Genomic DNA, 20,748 nt, shown 5'->3' with positions numbered 1-20,748 from the left:
GCTACCTATGCTATACAGTAAGGGGCTGTAGCCCATTTGCTGCAGACGTCCTAACGACTGAGAAGTGTTAACAATCCTACTGACAGGGAGTTTGTTGATGCCTAGGGTCATATCTGAGGACGTCATGATACAGGCTTTTCTGTGTCCTTGTTGTCACCCACCACTCTACCATGTCTCTACACAGGCATGTCCGTCGCCCCCTTTATGACACCAAACAGCCCATTCCATCCTCTTAGGGCTTTTTATCTTTCCAAACCTGTGACTAAAAGTTGTCACTCACAATACACTCGCCCAAGTCTTACACAAGTGACTTCCAGCCTGCCCATGGTCCAGCTGTAAAGTTCTCACACTGAAGATGCCATTAGCTCATGGACCGATGCTGGGGATTGGTGTTCAGTGCAGGACATGATGTGGTTGTGATGACCCGGGAGGTTTTGGAAGCACCGTTTCCTGTGATCCCAGACCGTATACTCGGGAGAGAAATATCTGCAAACTAGAAATCACCTGTTTCAGCACCTGCTCTGTCGACCATGGCAAGTCCTTTCTCTGTGGCTTTTAAATGACAACCAGTCTTACCCAACGGCCATCAAAATCCACAGGGCACAGGTATCTACAAGCACCATGAGGAGTGACTGTTCAGGACAGCTTTGCTTTCATTATCAGTCCATTTCACAGAAGGATTCCCATTAGACAGACTTCCTAAATGTAAAGTTCGGTTTTTTCATGTGGATCATTGTAACCTGATCATCTGCAGGCCAGAAGCCACGCCCACGACAAAAACCTCTGTTCAAACAATTACAAAGACCATCCCAAGTCTGAGGGTCATAGAAACCAAATGTAGCACACAGGCGGGCGTTCTTTATCACGACTTCCCTTCCCCACAGCTCAGTACGAATTTTACATTAGGGCCTGCTAACACAGACCACCATTTGTCGCGCACAAGAACCCTGAGATGTACAACAGAGGTAGCCAATTTTTCCAAGCGGGCTGTCCACACCACAAAGATATCTACAGAAGCCGGACCCTCTATCTCCCTCAGATACCAGCAGTATTACACGGCGCTCTGACACGCAGAACACCTAACGAAAGGGGGCCAATGGCGAAGCACTAGTCAAATACTGTCGACACACCTAGAGTTTGACAATACTATTTTGAATCAAGCACAGAACTTTGCAAAGCAATTACTTCATCATCATATTAAAAAAAAAAAAACAAAACTGTCACCCACAGAGAAGAACTGCAGAGGTGCGCACGGCGAGAGGAGGGCCTAGGAAAGAATGAGCCAGGCTTGCTCACCTGTCTGACTCCCTTAGGCATCTTCTTTCTCTTCCCAAGGTGCTGGCAGAGATTGCGGTCATTTTCTCGATCTGAGCTGTAGTGGTGCGAGTGGCTGAGCCGGCTCTTCTTTGAGTGAAAGGACAAGCCATTGGTAAGAGCTTCTCGTTTTTTCTTGGTCAGGGGATTCTGCCGTTTCTCCACACGTTCCTGAGGCTTAACTGCTACATCTTTCTGCAGAAGAGAAGAGAAGAAAAGGGAAGTGGTGGTTACACGGGTATCTAAGGTCACAGACTAGATAAGGTTGTCCGCGAGGAAGGAATGGGTACAGAAATAGTAATCCAGTTTCCTGAATCCCTAACAACGCCATACATATGCGGATCATAGTCCTTTGTGTTTGTGTGCAATCGTGTTGGGTGAGGGAGGTATGGATGAACATCTGCGGACGCGTAGAAGCCAAAGGTAAGTCTCTGGCGCCTTTGACAACTGCTTTCGGTTTGAGGCAGAGCCTCTCTCTCACTGGCCCAGGGTTTGCTCATTTGGCTAGAATGGCTTTCCACCAAGCATTAGGAATCCTCCACTGGCCATCTGAGTGCTGGTCTTACCACATGAGCACTGCCACATCCAACACACCTCCAGGGATAAAGAAAAGACAGTGGATGGACACACGGGACACACAGACAGAGACAGAGGCTGGCGTCAAGCAGACTGGTGTCTGAACCAGAGAAGTTCCAGGGACCCAGAGCTGCAGAGAAGCAGTGTTGTAGCAGACAGCTGAACAAGAAGCTGGGGTTTTCCATTCAGATAAAGCAGGAGGGAGACAGGGTTTACTGTGGACAACTGGAGGGGAAACACACGTTTAGCTAGTCTCAGCACAAGCGGTCTCTATAGAAGTCTTTAGGGTGCAAATGTCTACAGCAGGGAGACTAGAGAGATCTTCTGCACGCACTGCCAACACCTGTACTCTCCCCGACCCCACACACACACTAACCACCCCCCGCCACACTCCCCACTTCCCCAGGGAAAGCATGGCCATCCCTCTGAGCCTGCAGCTATGGGAGCCTTGACAGGGCTGTATATCTGTCAACACTGCACATTCACACAGGACCTCCCTAGATCAGGGCTTCCTCTGCTCCCTACACGAGGACCTCCCAGAGGCAGTCCAATGCACTTTGCCTCCAGATTGGTACATTAATTCCCGCACATTTCCAAAATGAACACTAACTCTGTGCTCAATTCAGGAAAAGCAGCACCACAGCAAACACAGCTGACCCTGGTGAATAGAGTCAGAAAGAAGAGAACTGTCGGGGCTGAGGAAATGACTGCTCAGAGGTGGGGCGGCAAAGTCACCAGAAGACCCAAGCAGGAGCTTAGATGCCCCAGAACCCACAAAGAGACAAGAGGAGTGCAGTCCTGAATATAACCCAGGCTCAAGAGCAAGAGAGCAGGGGAGCGTCCACAGCTTGCTAGCTGGGTGTGCACACGCGCACATGCACACACACACTCTCTCTCAGCGTTGGGTGTCATTACAACTGTTAATGCGTTATATATGTTAAAACACGAGCCCTAAGTGACCTTAATTTTTATCTTTACCGCAAGATGAACAATAGTATCACTGGGCTGGGCAATTAATGAGCTGGGATAGGGACTTGAATCCTTATAAACTGCAGGGCAAAATCTCGGGTTATTGACATGCAGGTCATCGGTACATTAAGGCTCCAGAGTAGGAAACTTAGTAAACCCTGTGACTCTGAGTCCTCATAGAACAACCAGTGACTTCCCGCAGGCGCTCCAATGTACACTGTCTCCAAGTCCGGACATCAATTATTGCACACTTCCAAAAGGAGCATGAAGTATGTGCTAAATTCAGGAAGAACTGCACGACGGCAAGCACAGCTGAACTCAACATGTGTTACAGAACCCTTTGAGATGCTACACACAGTGAACACTCACACAGACACGATTTGTCCCTCGGTTATTTATAAATACGTGGAGATGGTACTTCTCACAAAGAAAAATGCTCTTTGACTCTACCCCACATATACACGCTTCCTCAGGGTCACTTAAAAATGGCACATTTAAAAATAAACTCTAGCCCTGCCCAGGAAGTTAACTACTGCTGGGAGAAGGAGAGGGATATTCTTAAGCAGTGTAGTCACTGATAAATTGCTTATGTCCCTGTGGGAGATACCAATCACGCTCAGCAGAACACAAAACGACGAGGAAACAAAACCAAGAGAGATGCCTTAGACCTAAGGAAGCCCTACCAGAGGACGGGAGTTTATATCCCAGAGCCCACAAGAAGTGGCTCACAACTGCCCGTAACTCTAGCTCCAGGGAACACAACACGCTCTTCTGCCATGCACAGACATGCGCAGTCACGGGGAGATCCCCACACAGAGACATGACATATACATACACAATTAAAGGTAAATACATCTTAAACAATAAAGAGATGAAAGTAGGAAGAGCTGTTGAAAAGAAAAGTTTCTTCATTTCCCTCTCTGCAGGAGGATGAAAGAAAAGGTTTTCTTCCAGGGCGGGGAGGTGGGGGAAAGCATAAAAGTGACCAAATGTACTATATACATAAAAAATTAGCACGGTATTAAAAATATGAAAATAAATAAAAACGAAAATAAAGTTGGCCTATTTCTCCTATTCAAAATACTTCTCCGTTACTCTATAATTGCAATTATCTATTTCATTGCTTCTCAATACCCGTTAATCCCCAGCTGTCATGTAGAATACTGCTTACTACCGCCCTCCTTAGGCCACACATATTAGTTTGACCTGGTGGGACAGGTATGGGTCTGAACAGGACGCCTTCAAAGTTACAGGTTGAAATCCTACCAAACATGGTGATACCGTGGGAACTTTGGGGAGTGGTCTCAGGAGAACAGAGCTGTCATGAATAAAAGGAACCTAAGAGCTTGTGTGCGCCTCCCAACATGTGACAAGTGACGTGACGACACAGTCAAGGCACAGGCTGAGAAATTAAATTGTACCAGACAATAAACCCCTTGACTTTTGTTACTTTTTCATCTCCTAGAAAAAAAAAATATAAACAGATTGCTTCATTGCAAGCTACTCAATTTATGATCGCCTACCTCCCTCTGTCTACCCCTGGGTTTTTGGCGAAAGGCTCTCTTCATACAGTCAGGATAGCCTCAAAGTCACTGTGTGTTAGAGCTCCCTCTTGAACTTTGACCCCTCTGCCTCTGCCTTGGCCAAGCACTGGGCTACACTGCACACTATGTCTGAGCACCAATTTGTGCCATTTCCTACAGCAGGTTGCATGGGCTAAAACTGGCCCTCACTGTGTTCAGCCTTAGCACCGTAACAGGACTGGACTGCTTAGTGCTAAGGATGCAATGCACTTGTGTATGGAGGTGTCAGGGGCTGAAGGTGTGCCCCGTACACTCCTGAGGGTCAGGATTAGAGGAATACATACTAATCAAGTAATACGAATGCACACTAGCAAGCTAAATGAAGATTAAAAAGAAAAGAAGGAAGGTGGTACCATGATCCTTTGAAACAGGAAAGAGTACAACACTGAACAGCTGGCTCCAGCAACCCAATGTCCAGAACAGGACAAGAGAGTGGTGACTATTTGCTGTCTCAGTATAGAAATCTAAGTGGTTACAGCATCCATACCCATCTAGCACAATCCTGGGGTGCAGGTGTACCTCAGCCGGTAGAGCACCTGTCTATCATACGTGGAAATGTGGGTTCCATCCTCAGGACCACACAACACTACGAGGGACAGTCCAGATCTATATTCCTAGCACTTGGGGGAGGGAGGCAGGAGGTCATGCTCACCCATATAATGAGCTGTATCCAGGGACCCAAGAGATCCTATCTTAGATAAACAAGTAAGAATAAATTTGCCTCACACATTTAGTCTCTTCAGAAATCAGGCCTCCATTCAGACTGAAGGTGCCTCCAGAAGTATACTAAAAATTATCTCCAGTTCCATACAAATGTGAATTAATATTCATGAGAGTACGTTACGTTTTTTTTTTCAAATCCATTTTATTTTCCTGTAACATATTAATCAAGGCATTCTCACAGCTGAGCGAAACAGCTACATGGAACAAACAGACCCCATGCCAGGACATTAGCTTGCCAGAAACCCGATAAAATCTTAGAAACAGTGGTACAATCATCTTTGGGCCAATTAATACAGAGCTTCTTCACTCTGAGGGAGGAGGGGGAGGGAGGAAAGACCTGTGTCTCTGTAGAGGCTTAAAATGCTTTTCATAATTGGAAACTTCTTCTTTCAGGCATGAGAGATATGCTTCATAGATACTACATATAATATATATATATATACATATATATATGGCTTCTTACAGACAGTATAGATGTCACTACATAGTAAATTATAAGTAATATATACACACACACATAAGAGGCTTCTGCTTTCAGACACTGTGTATTTATATATCTGTACACACACACACACACACACACACACACACACACACACACACACAAATCCATATAAATAAGGACGCCAAACACAGGAAGATAGGAAAATGGATCACTGGAGAAGAGCACTTCCTATATCACATGAGGACCTGCATTAAAATCCACACCGCCCATCTAGAAGGCTGGGCCTGGGACCACACCCACGTCTGAGCCAGTGCTCAGCAGTATGCTAGCCCCAAATATGGTGGGAGACCCTGCAAATAGGGTGCAGAGTGAGAGAGCAGGTATGACGGCTACTCGTGGCTGCCAATGTGACTGCATGTGGAATCAACTAAGGTATCTGGGTATACCTGTGAGGGATTTGTCTTGACTGATTTACGGGAAGTGGGGAGATCCATCCTGAATCTGGATCTTTTCAGAGGCGGGACAACACACCTTACATATGGGCCACGTCTTCCATTGGTAGCCCATACAGTATGTGGAATGGGGAAGCACCTGCTCCTTGATGGCTTGCCCTCACTCTGGCTGTCAACTCCATCCCTTCCCTAGCATGACAACCCACTTCTTTAGGATTTCAACATACACTGAGGACCAGCTGAGACACCAAGCCGAGTTGGGCACGCTGGACAACAGCCAGGATGCTGCTCGAAAAAGTCCCATAGATGCACAGGAAGACAGACAGACAGACAGATCAGATCAGATCAGATTCATTCTATAGACAGACAGATCAGATTCATTCTATAGACAGACAGACAGAGAGACAGACACACGGACAAATCAGATTCGTTCTATAAGTTCTGTTCTACTCGAGAACCCTGATTAATAAAGCATGACAGCCACCCAACGTCCCCCTCTACTCATACACATAAAAGGGCTGATGACAAACCACAAAAAGGCTAATTATAAACCAAAGGATAAGATATAATACAAACCTATCAATACTCATACAATTGCATGACTCCATGCATGTGTACACATCAACCCCCCCATCAAGGCATCAGCGGTAATTAATTTAAGAATTCCCTTGAAGAAACACGGTTACTCTCAATGCTACGGCTACAGGATGGCTAGAGCCATCTAGAATATAAAAGAACATTCCGGGATCAATGAGCAGCAATTTTCAAAGGCCTGTTAATTTGTGAGTTGACTAGGCGAGCAGTTGCCGAGGGAGACAGTCCATCAGAATAACCTGCAGTGCTTTATAAAACGACGCCACTTCTCATTCTGCAAGGGAAGCATTTAGCGAATGAATGAAAGGTGGCAGCACATGCCACTTGAAAACATGCCACTTGGCAGAAGGATTATTGTAAACTGAAGGTACTTGAAAATCAGCAGATTCAAGAGGGACACTCTGCCCTCGCTTAGCCAATAGAAAAGAAATATCGTCCCCACAGGCAGAGGGGAAGGAAGGTATGCCGAGTGCAAGGTATCTAGCTGGCGTGGGAGACAGAAAATACAGAGACGGGGAGACACGGCTCAGAAAGATGTGCACAAATTCATCTGGTGAAACAGCTCTTGCCTTCATTAATATCCCCAAAGATTTAGGGTATGCCTCTAAAACTGCCATCCCTATTTGGCAAGTACGTGAGCATATGAATCGTGTCACTTCTGAAGTGTTAATTGTTGTTGTTTTGAGAAGGTCTCAAGTCTCCCAGGCTTAGTCACAAAGGGTGACCCTGAGCCCTGGTCCCCCTGCTTCTATTCCTTAAGTGCTGGGATTACAGTCAAGTACCCCATACTTGGCTCCTCCTTCGAGGGATTTTATTTTCCCTGAGTGACTTCTGTGTGTGTTTTAAATACACGCCATTCTCCCGTTAATCTATTTTAGGACTGCTTAATTCTCAGGCTCAGACTAAGACCCTAAGAGGCCAGAGATAAGTCTGCTCCACCTACCCAAACCCTGGGAGGCTGGAAGTGAGAAGTCTGATAAATCTTGCCTGAGGGCACTTACTCATTTCCAGACAACCGCACAGCAACAGAAGCCTGGCTGTGGAGTGGAAAGATTTAGACACATCTGCTGGCAATAGAGGGGGTAAGAGCGCAAGCCATGCACAGAGGAATCAGTTCTGTGAATGTTGGAAATTATGTGATTTTTAGGTCACTGGAGATGGAGGGCGGGATGACAGGAGCACATCCCTTCAGAGGCTCAGACACTGATGAAGCAGAGCAATTTCCTTCTGCAGCAGCCCTCTTCAGAACAGGTGATCTGATTCTTGACTTCCCCTTCCCTCAAATTACAATCTTCTGCCCAAGGCTTACCTTACTACTCCTGAATTTCAAAAGGAGGAGGATCAGTGTTTTGCAAACTCGGGGAGGCTAACACTCTGCACATGAAACACAATGCAGGCTGAGGGTCCCCATTTGCTGATTACAGATGAAGGAGAGATGACGGGAAATAGGGGTGCAATTTGCCTGCTTTGCAGGAAATGGGTTTTGCAAAGAGTCTCTGTCTGATGTTTCCAATCATATTAATCCGAGAACAGTCCGCCACCGGTAGAAAGGCCGTGAGGTGTGCCTGTGTGTGTCTAAGTGTGGACACACGTTCTTCTCTGAGATATTTGATCTCAAGGTTCCTTTCTGCTGCTATGACATACACTATGACTGAAAGAAACTGGGAGGGTGAGAATTATTTGACTAAACTTCCAGAGGACAGTCTACCATTGTGGGAAGTCAAGGCAGGGACTCAAAGAACCATGGAAGAATAAATGATGCTTGCTGGATAAATCACAAGGTCATGCTTAGCCGGTTTCTGTAAACAGCCTAGGTACAGAGCCACCCACACTGGGCTGGGACTTCCTACATCAATTAAGACTCAAGACTCACCACATTGTGCGTAGGGGACAATCTGATCTAGAAAATTCCCTGATGAAAGCTTCTCTCTGGTGACCCAAGGCTGGGCTAAGGTGACAATTACACCTAAGTGAAATAGCTAACAAAGAAGTTGGGGGAAAATAAGATATGTTCTTCTAGTCATCACATGAATGTGTATCTACCATTATTTTACTCTGGTGGGCCTTTGGTTGGTTTACTACGAGGCACTGTACTTATTTTCTGAATGGCATCAGCAACTATTCATTCCATCAAAGCCCCTGTGCAAATGAGCTGCAAAGGTCTAAAGAGATAAGTGAAAGGTGTTTTTAGTAAAGTCCATTGCTCCCAAAATTCTGTGTGATTGTATTTATATGAGTCTACAATTTGGATTTTTAAACGGAAAAAAAATTAATGAACAGACTCTCGGAGCCCCCACTATATAGTGAATGGAGTATTATAAAAGAAAAATCAATATCCAGTATGTCATTTAAAAATTTATCTCAGCCAGGTACAGTGGCACACCCATGTATTCTCAATACTTGAGAAGCATTGGGACTTCGGTGTCTACATGAGTTTCTCTGCAGATATGTGTTAGATTTAAATATTCCCATCTTTCAAACAAATCAAGAGAGGGAGCTGTGAAAAAACTCCTGATGGGGAAGCATGAGAGCTGCAGATCACATCCCTAGCACCAACAGAAATGCCGAGCAGAGACGCCGGTTCACCTATAATCCCAGCACTGGGGTGACAGAGATGGGGTCTCTGGATATGAAGTGAGTAGCTGAACTAGGTGAAACCACAGATCTAGACTGTAGTGAGAATACCCTGCTTCAGTGTGTAATACATCCATGTAATCAAAGACGACGCTGATGTCGATTGCCGGCCTTTAGAGGCACACCCATACACGTGTATGCATGGGTATGTGCATTCATGTTCAGATTCACCAGACAGACGGACGGACGAATGGATGGAAGGACACACACACACACACACACACACACACACACACACACACACACACACCACTTCCTTTACTCCCACTTCAATATGTTTGACATGTGCCATATACTCTGTCATCTGTTCAAAATATCAAACAGGATTCCCAAACCAAAGCTGCTTAGTCACAGCAGGAGAGAAATCGATGAATATTTATTGAGGGATACCTGAGGACGGGGCAGGATGTTCTGTACTGGCACCTTTCACACGGAATAAAAAGTGAATTCCCTAGCTGGACATAAGGCTAAAGACAAGGATCAATAAAGCAGGAAGAAGATCGAAAAGGACATCAGCAGCTGGTTTTAAATAAGAACACAAACGTTATTCTGGATTCAAGTCTTCTTTTTAGGTTTTCTTTTAATGTATGTACATATGTATGTATGTATGTATGTATGTATGTATGTATGAGTGGGTGCCATATTTGTACAGTGCCTTGCAAGGCCAGAAGAGGACACTGGATGCCCCAGAACTAGCATGGCAGGCCATCCAACATGAACGCTCAGCCAAACAGGTCCTGGAACTGCAAAGCCATCTCTACAGCTCAAAAACAGCCCTTTTAGCAAAGGGTAATACGTAAACCGGGGCAATAATTTCAATTCGTAACTTGAGCCCATTGAAAAGAAATTGCTTCTGAATATATTATAAAACTAAATATTAAAATTATCCTCAGGGATTGGGGATTTAGCTCAGTGGTAGAGCGCTTGCCTAGCAAGCGCAAGGCCCTGGGTTCGGTCCTCAGCTCCAAAAAAAAATTATCCTCAAGGTAAACGGAATACAAAAATTCCTAGAAACTCAGGCTAGGCAAAGATTTCTCTGGTGCAAAATCACCACCACCCATAAAAAGAAAAATTGACAAGTCAAAAATTAAAGCTTCTGATCTTCAAAGGACACTGTGAAGATTGAAAAGTTTGCTCGGGGGTTAAGAGTATACACTGCTCTTCTGGAGGGTTCAGTTTGGTTCCAAACACCCATACTTAATGGTTCACAACCACTTCCAATTCGAGCACTAGGAGACACCGTATCCTGTTCTGGCCTCCATAGGCGCACTCTGTTGAAGACATATCACCATCCCACACATACACGTATACCATCAATGTGTACACAGTGGAAACATGAGGATATGCCATATTATGGGAAAGTATTTGCAAAATAACGTTCTGGTTAAAGTTTGCACATGGGATACATTAGCAATTCTCAAAAGGAACACAAATCAACTACACTTTTTTTTTTTTAACTTGGTAAACGACCTGAACAGTTAATTTCAGGTTTCTGAAGAGCAAAGAGACAGCAGAACAACTACTGGACTCCAGCATCGTTGCAAGAATACGGCCTACAATCACAACGAAACAGATTGCTGAAATGAGAAACAATGGAAAGAGTGGCCATGGTCACTCAATAAAAGTCACGGGTTCAAGGTGTGGTACTGTCAGAGGGGGGTGAAAGAATAAAGATTTTAAACTATCCCCCACTGACCCTGTGGTGAGGACAAGTGCACCTCACAGCAAAGAATAACATAACATGTTTTGGGGAGGTAGCCTGGCCATAGCCACCACAAACCATCAGGTCTCGATAAGGCCTGACTCAACAGTCCTGAGAAAAACGAGAACTAGGGTCAGCTTGCCCCAGAAGGAGGGTGGCCTAGAGTTGAACTGAGCCCAAGTTACAAACCAATGAAATTGCTTTGTGTGACTGCCTATGTAATTTTCCCTATAAATCCCTTCCCCTAATTGGGCTCAGGGTCGACTCCTCTGTCTCCTGTGTGAGATATGTGTCGTCCGCAGAGCTCTGGTTCCTCAAATACACCTCTTGTCTGTTACATCAAGACCGGTTTCTCATGAGTTCTTGGGGGGTTGTGTCGTCTCGAGATTTGAGTGGGGGTCTTCCCCACCCCGGTGGTCTTTCAGGGGAAGTCACAGAAGACTGTGAGAGGAGCTAGACAGGGAGAGGAAGAAGTGGGAAGGAGGGAGACACACACGGAGATAGAGACAGAAACAGAGACAGAGACACAGAGACGCAGACACAGAGACGCAGACACAGACACAGACACAGACACAGACACAGACACAGACACAGACACAGACACAGAGAAGGGTGAAGCGAGGAAAGAAAAATACACAAAGGCCGACACCAAGCACCTCCCCTAAGCTTAGTTATAGGATGAGAACACAACTACCAGTTTCAGTGAGATTTTTTCTTTTTCCACTGTGAAATGAAAATACCAGCAGTCTCTCCTTCCTATAGATAATGGAGACTTGGCTGCCTTTAGCCCTTAACACACTCAAAGTGCTTGAGTCCCTGGCAACCAGATGCTATTGCTTAAAACAGTTTAGGCTCTCAGCCCTGAAGGATTCCTAAAATTGGATTACAGTCCCTCCAGATAATCTGAGAAATACAGCATGACGGAAAGGAAACCTTAAAGAAAAAAAAGAAACTCCTCGGTAACAAGCAGCACTCTGCCAACGGAGAGCAGCATGACCAAGGGCAGAAAATCTCATCAGTGAGGGCTTAAGGGCAAGGGTGTATACAAAGGGCCAAAGGAGCCACACACAAAGGAGATGAGGGCAAGCCAGGGGAACAAGGGAACACCTCAGACGGCAAAGCCAGGCTTCCCACCTCACAGGAGCAAGCAGAATCCTGAGATTCCCGTTGGGTTTTTGCACACTCCAAGCTAATCCAGTAAGGTAAAGCACAACTGCTAGGCCCGTAGACACTCCGAAATTTTCCTCCGTTGTTTGATTCGACTGCATTATTTTAGTTTCAGGACAGAGTCTGTCTCATGGATTGCAGGACCAGCCTTAAACTCACAATGTAGTTGAAGATGACTTTAAACTAATCCTCACGCCTCAAAGTGATCCTTCTACCTCCGCCTTCCGGATGCTAGGACAGTCCGCATGTGCCTCCACACCTGGTTTATGAGGTACTGGGAAAGGAGCTGAGGGTTCTGTGCCTGCTGGGCAAATACTTTACCAGATAAGCTACATCCCCCCAGCCCATGTGCTCTGTTATAAAGAATCAGGAAAGACGTACTTGTTTTCAAAGACATCTGGATGCCAACCAGATCCATGAGAAGGTACTCGGTAACATTAGCCATCAGGGAGATTCAAATTACAGTAAGAGTTCACCCTACACCTGCTAGGATGGGTATTATCAAAAAGACAAAAGTCTGGCTATGAGAATGGGAGTATAAATAAAGTTTGCAATAGCGAACTACGAATTGTCTAGACACAGCAAAGTCCTCCTCTTGGCTGAGATTTTCCAAGTGACTCTGTAAGGTTTATATAAAATTAATCTTGGTGCTGTGACCAATAACAACAATAAGAACCACCAAACCACTATAGGAAGAAATGGTTCACTGTGACTCATGGTTTGAGGGTACAATCCATTATGGCAGCAGGAGTGGGAAGCAGTCTGTCACGCTGCATCCACTAACAGGAAAACAAAGATGGACACCGTGGCTCAGCCTCCTATCTTCCTCTGATACAGAACAGGACTCTGCCCATGGCACGGTGTCTCTCATACCAAGGCTGGGTCTTCCCATCTCAATTAACCCAATCTAGAAACTCCCTCGCAGAAATGCTTAGTGGTTCCTCCTAGTGTCCAAATCCAGTCAAGTGACAATGGGTCCTGGCTGCCACATTTGTCCGGCGATTAAATAATTTCTGTAACTTCCAACCTCCCAGAACTATTGCCAGTAGAGATGCACAGTGGAAGGGTGCAGAGGAGGACGGATGTGCCGATGGCTCCCACTCCCATGAACCATTATTGCATAATTCTCACATACATTTTAATTGGCTTCTCGAGAGAGAGCAATGTATTTCATATCTATAAATCAAGGGCCCTTCGTCAGAGGATCGCTCATGCTCTTAAAATCCCCGAATGTTATTACCTTGAAAAACTACCACAGAGAAAAATGCTCAACGCAGGCTGCCACTCATGAATTCAGGATTTCTTCCAGGTGGCGTTTCCCAGCCGTTTGAGCAACTGAAATCTCTCTTCTCTCGGTGCACACTCCGTAGGTCTTTATCTTAATTGTGCTATAACTTGAGTTATGGGTAAGGATTTACAGAGTCGAGCCATCTCTAAATATAAAGCAAAGACTATAAGTGATTTTTCATAACCAGTAACGTTTTTATGCCTGTCACCGAATAGCCTAGTAACTTTATACAGCGCACGCTATCATTGTCATTTTATAACGGAAGAAGCTGAAGCTTGGAAATCAAATGACCACTCAAAGAAAGAGCATCAGTAGTGGGCAACACAACCAGAAGGCCCCCACGGTTTACACCCTGACCCAAAGTGACTGGTAACACCTCTAGAAGCAACCATGGTTTATATCCTATGTTCATCCCCAAGTTCTGGACCATTATGAACTTACTTGTACATTTTGGATTTATGGAGTTTTGCTTGCAAAAAAAATTACACATCTAGATCAGGATTAAGGCACCGTACAAATATTCTGCAAACCTCTATTTCCCTCCCCATAGGCACTTACATAAAGGCTATGCCTCTTATGTCAAGCACCTGAACTCTTTCTAACTCAAGTCAGCAATAAAAAAACAAAAAAACAAAACAAAAACAAAACAAAACAAAACAAAACAAAAAAACGAAAGGAAAGGCTTTGAATTTGCTCCAAAACTGATATTTTATCCCACAGGTGAAATCTACCAGAGAATTAAGCACTTCTAGTCTTAAAAATAAAAGAAAACAGCTATATAACCTTGACACATAGTCTCGAACACTGTCATGATGTGGAAAATACTAATGGAGACTGCAGCTCTATGAATACACACAGGTGCAAATGTCGACCCCTCCACCCAATTAGCACACATTGCTAATGTCCCACCACTAAATGAGACACAGAGAAGCTTCGTAGAAAGTCCTCCAATTCCTCAAGCTTGTTTGCACAGTACCAATCTGGGACTTGTTTTCTGGACACCCCGGGGCTTATCCAGATAGGATTTCTTCCTTTAACATCGAATGAGTAAAAATGAAATGGAATCACATGTTTGCATTGGGGAAAAAAAGTCTAACTACTGAAGATGCTTCCAGTGACCCCAAACCCACAAGTTATCAGCTCCTTGAGGAATCTCTGCAATGCAAAGAAAGCAGGCTCTGCCACTATGATAGATGGACCACCCTTCTAGTTTGTAATAAATGCCTTGGTGGTGGAACTGCAGGACCAGCCTGCCTGAGACTATCATGTGCTGACTCTAAAGCTGTTCCTTCCCACACAGAGGACCAGACTGTCTCCCTGGTTCCTGACACAAGCTGAAGGTTTATGTCTCTACTAAGGATTCCTCCAGATAGAGTTTGTGATATTTAAGATACCTATTGATTCTATCAGATTTGTTCACGGAATCAATCTCTCCCGTCAGAGGCTGTGGGTTAATGGCAAAGTTTATTAAACTGCAGGCACTCATTCAGAAGAGATCAATATAGACATGATTACAGGGTAACCAGAGGATTAAACTCCAGATTTATCACAAAATTAAACTGAATTAAATGTTGTCTGATAGCACTTGAAATGCTGTCAATACCTTTAACTCATAATCTATGCTCTTCCTGTGTTTACCTAATAGGAAACAGGGATATCTGGCTGGAGAAACTGAGTGCTACGCAAAAATAGGAGCCACCCAGAGTTGCTAAAAGCACGGAGTGTCATTTTTGGAGAACTCATCGGTAAAAGCTGACCGCTGAGAACTTAATCAGAGGTTGGCGTTGTCATGCACAGACACCATTCCCCATCCCTTAAGTCTCTCAATACATCCTCAAAGGGCTACATACATATGCAAAACTGGACTCACAGATTATATAGAATTTCAGCCTGTTTTCCCAAGGAAGCCTGTGCCATGAAACCAGTCCTAGGTCCCAGGTGGAGGGAGGGCTGGACAATGTCATCAGGATGCTGGGCAATCACCCTCTTCCCACCCCCAGAAGATGCATCAATGCCCCTGAAAACTCAGCCAACTACACATGCGTAATCGGGAGGGGAGTCGATACGCAGGACAGCTGTTACAGCTCACATCGATGCCAAAGTGACGATAAAGGCCAGACCCGCTGTGTGAGGCCGGGTGGGTGTTCACGTGAGCACAGGCAATGGTTGCTCAGAAGATCAGTCTGGGTTTCTGAGCCTGTGAATTAAGCTGCATTTGACATGGATGCTTTCTACGTTCATGTCCAGTTTCTGCTTTGTCGCTAGGACATCTCATCCTGCAGATGACAGGAGCCCTGCCATAACCCATCCCTGATGGCCAACAGGCTCTGTTGGTTTCTAATCCAAAGTGACAGTTGTGTTGTCGGGGTGGGGGAACTAAGCTGAATCGAGATGCTGAGCCTACGGCATCCTGCAATTCTCTTATGCCCTCCCCACCCTACTGAGGCTGAGTAGTCACTTCCTTCCCAAGCATCATCAGACCTGACGCCCTTGAGGATGCTAAGGGCTGGCCCCAGATATGATTCCTTTCCTTAACAACAGTGTTACCCTGGCTGAAGGAAAGCACTTGGGTCTCCATCCCCAAGCTGGAAGCTGCTTGATCTACACAGACCCATAACTTCTAAAGGTCACGGTCACAGAGGGGGTAAGTTTCAAAAAGCATCCCACATCAATAAGCCATCCCAAGGAGGCTGACAGCTTCCCTTCAGGGTCCCTTTCCCATGCTCTCCCTCTGTGTCTGTACCCAATCTGGCCCTGCCCCAAGCTGGTGCTCTTATGCAGTTCACCCGGGTATGTGGACTGTCTTTGCCACCTGTAGCTTTGTGGCCATGAGGGACACTAGTCACCTCTGTTAGACAATATAAGTATAAACTGACACAATGTCTGGCAAGATCAAAGTTATGTTACTTTCTTTTTTAAGACTAGGGGGTGTGGGGGACAGCAGGGTCTTGTTTAGTTCATCTGGTTCAGGAGCATACAAATACATGAAGCAGTGAACTTGAACTTCTGATCTTCCAGCCAGGACCTCCGTGATGGTGCTGGGAATCCTGGCTTGCACTGTCGCTTTTGCTTTATGGGGTGCTGGGAATGGAATCCAGGCCTTTATTTCATGTCAGGAAAGCACTCTATTAAGGGAGCCACACTCTCTCCCCGAAGCCATTGGTAACAATTACCTTTTCCAAAGCCATGTGGGCAGGCTGAGGACCACACTCTGACAAAGGTGAGAGGGGATCAGAAACCTGGAGGACAGGGGTTGGGGATTTAGCTCAGTGGGAGAGCGCTTGCCTAGCAAGCGCAAGGCCCTGGGTTCGAAAAAAAAGAAAAAAAAGAAACCTGGAGGACTGTCTAAGCCCTGGGGTTTACAGCTCACTGTTTCCAGATGGCTACTCTGTTTGCCTGTTTGCTGTTAAAGATAAGCAAATCATCGGGCTTATTTAACTTGTAATAATGCAAACATAATACCTTTCAAAGTCCCTTTCAAATACCCAGACCATATAAATTTCCAGTGTGTCTTCATGTCTCCTTAAATCTTCTGTGATTTATGGGACACTAAAACAAGAAAAAAAAAATCAGGAGACGAACATGAAGGTTGGGTGAGTGGTGGGTACGGCATAGAGGCAAAAGGCATCCTCTCCCATGGAATGGGAGGATGGAGAACTTCTGGGAAATTTGGAATAGAGGAGATTAACGGTTTGCCTTCTTCATAGGACAGAAATATAAAAGGCCACCCTGTTAAGTATCTCCAAGAGAGGCGAGAAGAGGACCTGAGGGAGCTGTGGCTGCTGATCCATCATTACTCCCCTGAACAGGTATATATCCCTGCTGGCTTCCCCAGTGAGACATCTGTACATTTCCAAAATGACTACGTACGATAGTCACGATGTAACATGAAAAGGAAAAAAAATTACATGCATGGTGGTCTCTCAGAGCCTGACGGCAACACTTATACCCACAAACACACACGTATACGTACCACAGTGGGGCTGTGGGACTCCACCGGGGAACCCCAGAACCCTGCATCTGATTTAATGGAGCAGGGGGATATGGGAAAAACAGGGGGTGCCCCCCTTCCAGCTGAGCACTGACACATACAGTACGGTTTGGGAGGCAACTTTATGTGCTCTTAGTAGTAGATTAATGAATGTAATTACCTAGCATTGTGGCTGCGAATGCTGCAAAAACTATAATTTATAGAGTGCCGTAAAGTTCTAATGCGTTTTTATGTCCATAAGCTGCTTAGCTGTAATCTAATGCATTTGTACAAGAACAGCCTTAAGTGGTTCTCGGCTGAGCAGTGAACACAAGTGTCTGAACCTTGGCGATTCCACTCGTACGTCTTTATAACCCAGCCCCGTGTGGTAAGCATCTGAGGAAAACAGCTGCTGAATTATACAAATAATTCCAGAGACAGTGACAAGGCTCTCTGCCTCTCTCACCAGGAGGAGTGTTTCTGCCTGACAGAGGCTGCGGGCTTTAATTAAATGCTGGAGTGGGTTCCCAGCACACATCGGGTGGCTGCTTTTCCTTTCTCCACCATTCTCTCCACCCTCTCCTCTAGCCCACAGCCCTCACTTCTCCTCAGAGGCAGAATGGGGACGGAATGGGGATTTAAAGTACGGGAAACCAACAAAACCTTTTAATAATTAAAATGTGTCCTCTATCTTGGACACAGGCCCACCACTGTTCTGATTGTCCTCTCATTCTGTCCCACTGTGGTAAGCAAAGGCAAGGACACCTTAACAAATCTCTGTCACCTTCAGCCACCCACCCATCAAAGCTCTCAGGGGACTAAAGCACCTTTAATGACTGGATAGACAGAATGGTGGGCCCTGCTGGCAGTTAATGGTGATAGAGCCTTACTACGTGGTAAAATCACATGCACACCATAACCACGAACTGCTAATTCATATTTTCTTATTTTTATTGATTACTTGGGACTTTCTCATCACGCATTCCTATCAAACTTACTCCCCACTCCTCCAGTGGACCCACAAGTCCAGTTTTTGTTGCCTACATCCACACTGGAGCAGTCCTAATAGCCGGGCTCTTAAAGAAAATTGAGCCTTTCTTCATCCCAATCTCCACCAAAACCATGAGTTGTGGAGACCTACACCTCAAGTTCCTTCATGGTTTCCAGTGTAGGCTGCTACTCTGTGGGAGGAGCGGGGCTGTCTCCAAAGCGTTCTAGGTCGCTCTTTCTCAACTGGGAATCTGCAGTCATTGAACCCAGTGTAAAAATAGCTTCCTTGCCCGTTCCAGCCAACAGGAAGCGATCGAAGACTTCCACATGGTTTCAGGTAACAGCACAGACCGTGGAATTCCACATGGTCCCTGGTGGCAGTACGAACCACGGTGCCAATCCAGTCATAATGGTGAGGCGGGTGTTAGAAAGACGTTCTTGGGCCAAAGCATGTGGCTTGACCTTTCCTTCTGTCCTTTACTGGGGATGATGGTGTTTACTCAAGGATCACTGTAAGGGAGCGGTCCTCAACCTTCCTAATGCTGTGACCCTCTAATATAGCTCCTCACATTGTGGTGAACCCTCCCCCCAGTAATAAAATCCATTTCACTGCTACCTTATAACTATAATTTTCTTATGGTTATGAGTCATACTGTAAGTATCTCCATTTTTCCGACAGGCTTAGGCGACCCCTGTTGAAAGGGTCACTGGACCTGTGGGTCGTGACTCACAGGTTGAGAACAGCGGCTGTCAGGGTTTAATGCCTCAGTTCACTCAGACTCAGGACTTGCAGCTCATTCAGACTTCATTGCTCATCATTGTGATCAGAGCTCTCTGGATCACTGGGATAAGACTGTGCTGCCAAGGAGAGGAAAGGGCAGAACGCTGCCTCCGCTTAAGAGTTCTACAAGTCTGTACTAGAGAGACCAGAGATTGTTGTAGAGACAGCGGTGCCAAGAAACTGAGAAAGCTGGTACACAGGATAGTGTACCCGCAAGCAGGTACAGAAAGAGCAGCACACGCACCCCTAGCAGTCAGCAGATGCCAAGAGCAGGCTGGGACACAGCGAAAGGAAACCCCGCGGCCTGCCTCATGCTTTTCGGAATCACCATGACACTCGGTAAATATCTTGATCCTATCAAGTTGAAAAGCAACTTAAGGCAAAACGTAGGACCCCTACGTACACGGTGTCCCTGTGCATTTGTAGGGATATGGCTATGTGAATGCATGTAGAGGCTCTCAGGCAATTTTTAATGTTATTTTCCCAAGCACCCTGTGCCTTCTTTTGAGACGGGGTCTCTCATGGGCCTGGAGCTCACCAATAGGTTAGACTGGCTGAACAGCGACCCACAATGATTGTCATCTCCACCCTCCCAACACAAGAATTACAGGTGTTAATCCCCACGCCCAGCGTCTTGCTTTTGATTTTAACTAGTGTTGTGAGGACCAAACTCACTCAGGATGGCCTATCTTTTTACGCCTGTAGTTAGAATTATCCTACGGGGTACTGGAGGAATTAGTAGAGAGACACAATGACTTTACATCGGTGACTATACGGGGATAAAACACTGGCTCAAAGACAGAGACACAAGGTAAATTAGTGTGAAGGCTAATATGCAACTGATGTTCTTCTCAGGTAAGGAAGGTACTGCTCCCCTGCATTCATGAGCGATGTGATTTGGACCCAACTGAAAGCTCTAGGTTGTCCAAAGGGAGAAATTCTACCTCCCACAAAGCACTGCATTCACTTCCCTACCATAGGCCAGAGAGACCTCGAAAAGCCCATTCGTGATGTAGATTCTTTCTGGGGCAGCTACACTCCCAACTTGCCTACCAAAGTGTCAGCTAAAAAATAGGTGTTTTCTCCCTTCTCAGAGATTAGTTTGGATCCTAAATGTGGGCACTGATTCTTCTTAAGATACAAAGTGAAACAACCATTTCTTAAATAACACTGCTGTTCTATGAGAGCTGGCCACTGGTATGCGGGCAACTCTCCCCTGGGGTCTGCCCACTTTCTGTTTCTCATCCTACAAATCAGTCAGCAGCCTTCGAGAATCACCTCCTCTTTTATCTGCTACAGCCTTTACAAAAAGTCCCTGGCCACAGGGAAAACTTCCTGGTATTGATTAGGTCCTTAGTCAATGAGCCGCCCCCTACTTTAGGGCTTCCTCAACTGAGAACCACTATGGGAAAAGAATTCTAAATTCTCTCCTTCCCTGCTCTCCTTGATCATACTCCCCATATTCTATCTCAACCGGCCATGCTTGTCAATCACCACCAGCAACACACATCTATCCTGCTGTTTCCTGTAAGATACTCCAGGCACCATATTGTTTAAAGC

At 45.6% G+C, this 20,748-nt stretch overlaps 1 protein-coding gene across 1 annotated transcript in view; it reads right to left on the bottom strand.

Annotated features, from left to right (window-relative positions):
* The window catches only part of LOC116885177 (autism susceptibility gene 2 protein homolog), a 486,489-nt gene that overhangs the window by 200,677 nt on the left and 265,064 nt on the right, over nucleotides 1–20,748 (bottom strand). The window contains exon 2 of the mRNA XM_032886391.1: nucleotides 1,297–1,509. Within this exon, the coding sequence (XP_032742282.1) occupies nucleotides 1,297–1,509 (213 nt within the window). The remainder of the gene's footprint in view (nucleotides 1–1,296; nucleotides 1,510–20,748) is intronic.

The sequence above is a fragment of the Rattus rattus genome, chromosome 16 (assembly GCF_011064425.1).
Source record: "Rattus rattus isolate New Zealand chromosome 16, Rrattus_CSIRO_v1, whole genome shotgun sequence".
NCBI classification, from domain to species: Eukaryota; Metazoa; Chordata; class Mammalia; order Rodentia; family Muridae; genus Rattus; species Rattus rattus.
The sequence above is the reverse complement of the archived record's forward strand: the minus strand, read 5'-3'. Positions and strand labels throughout refer to the sequence as shown.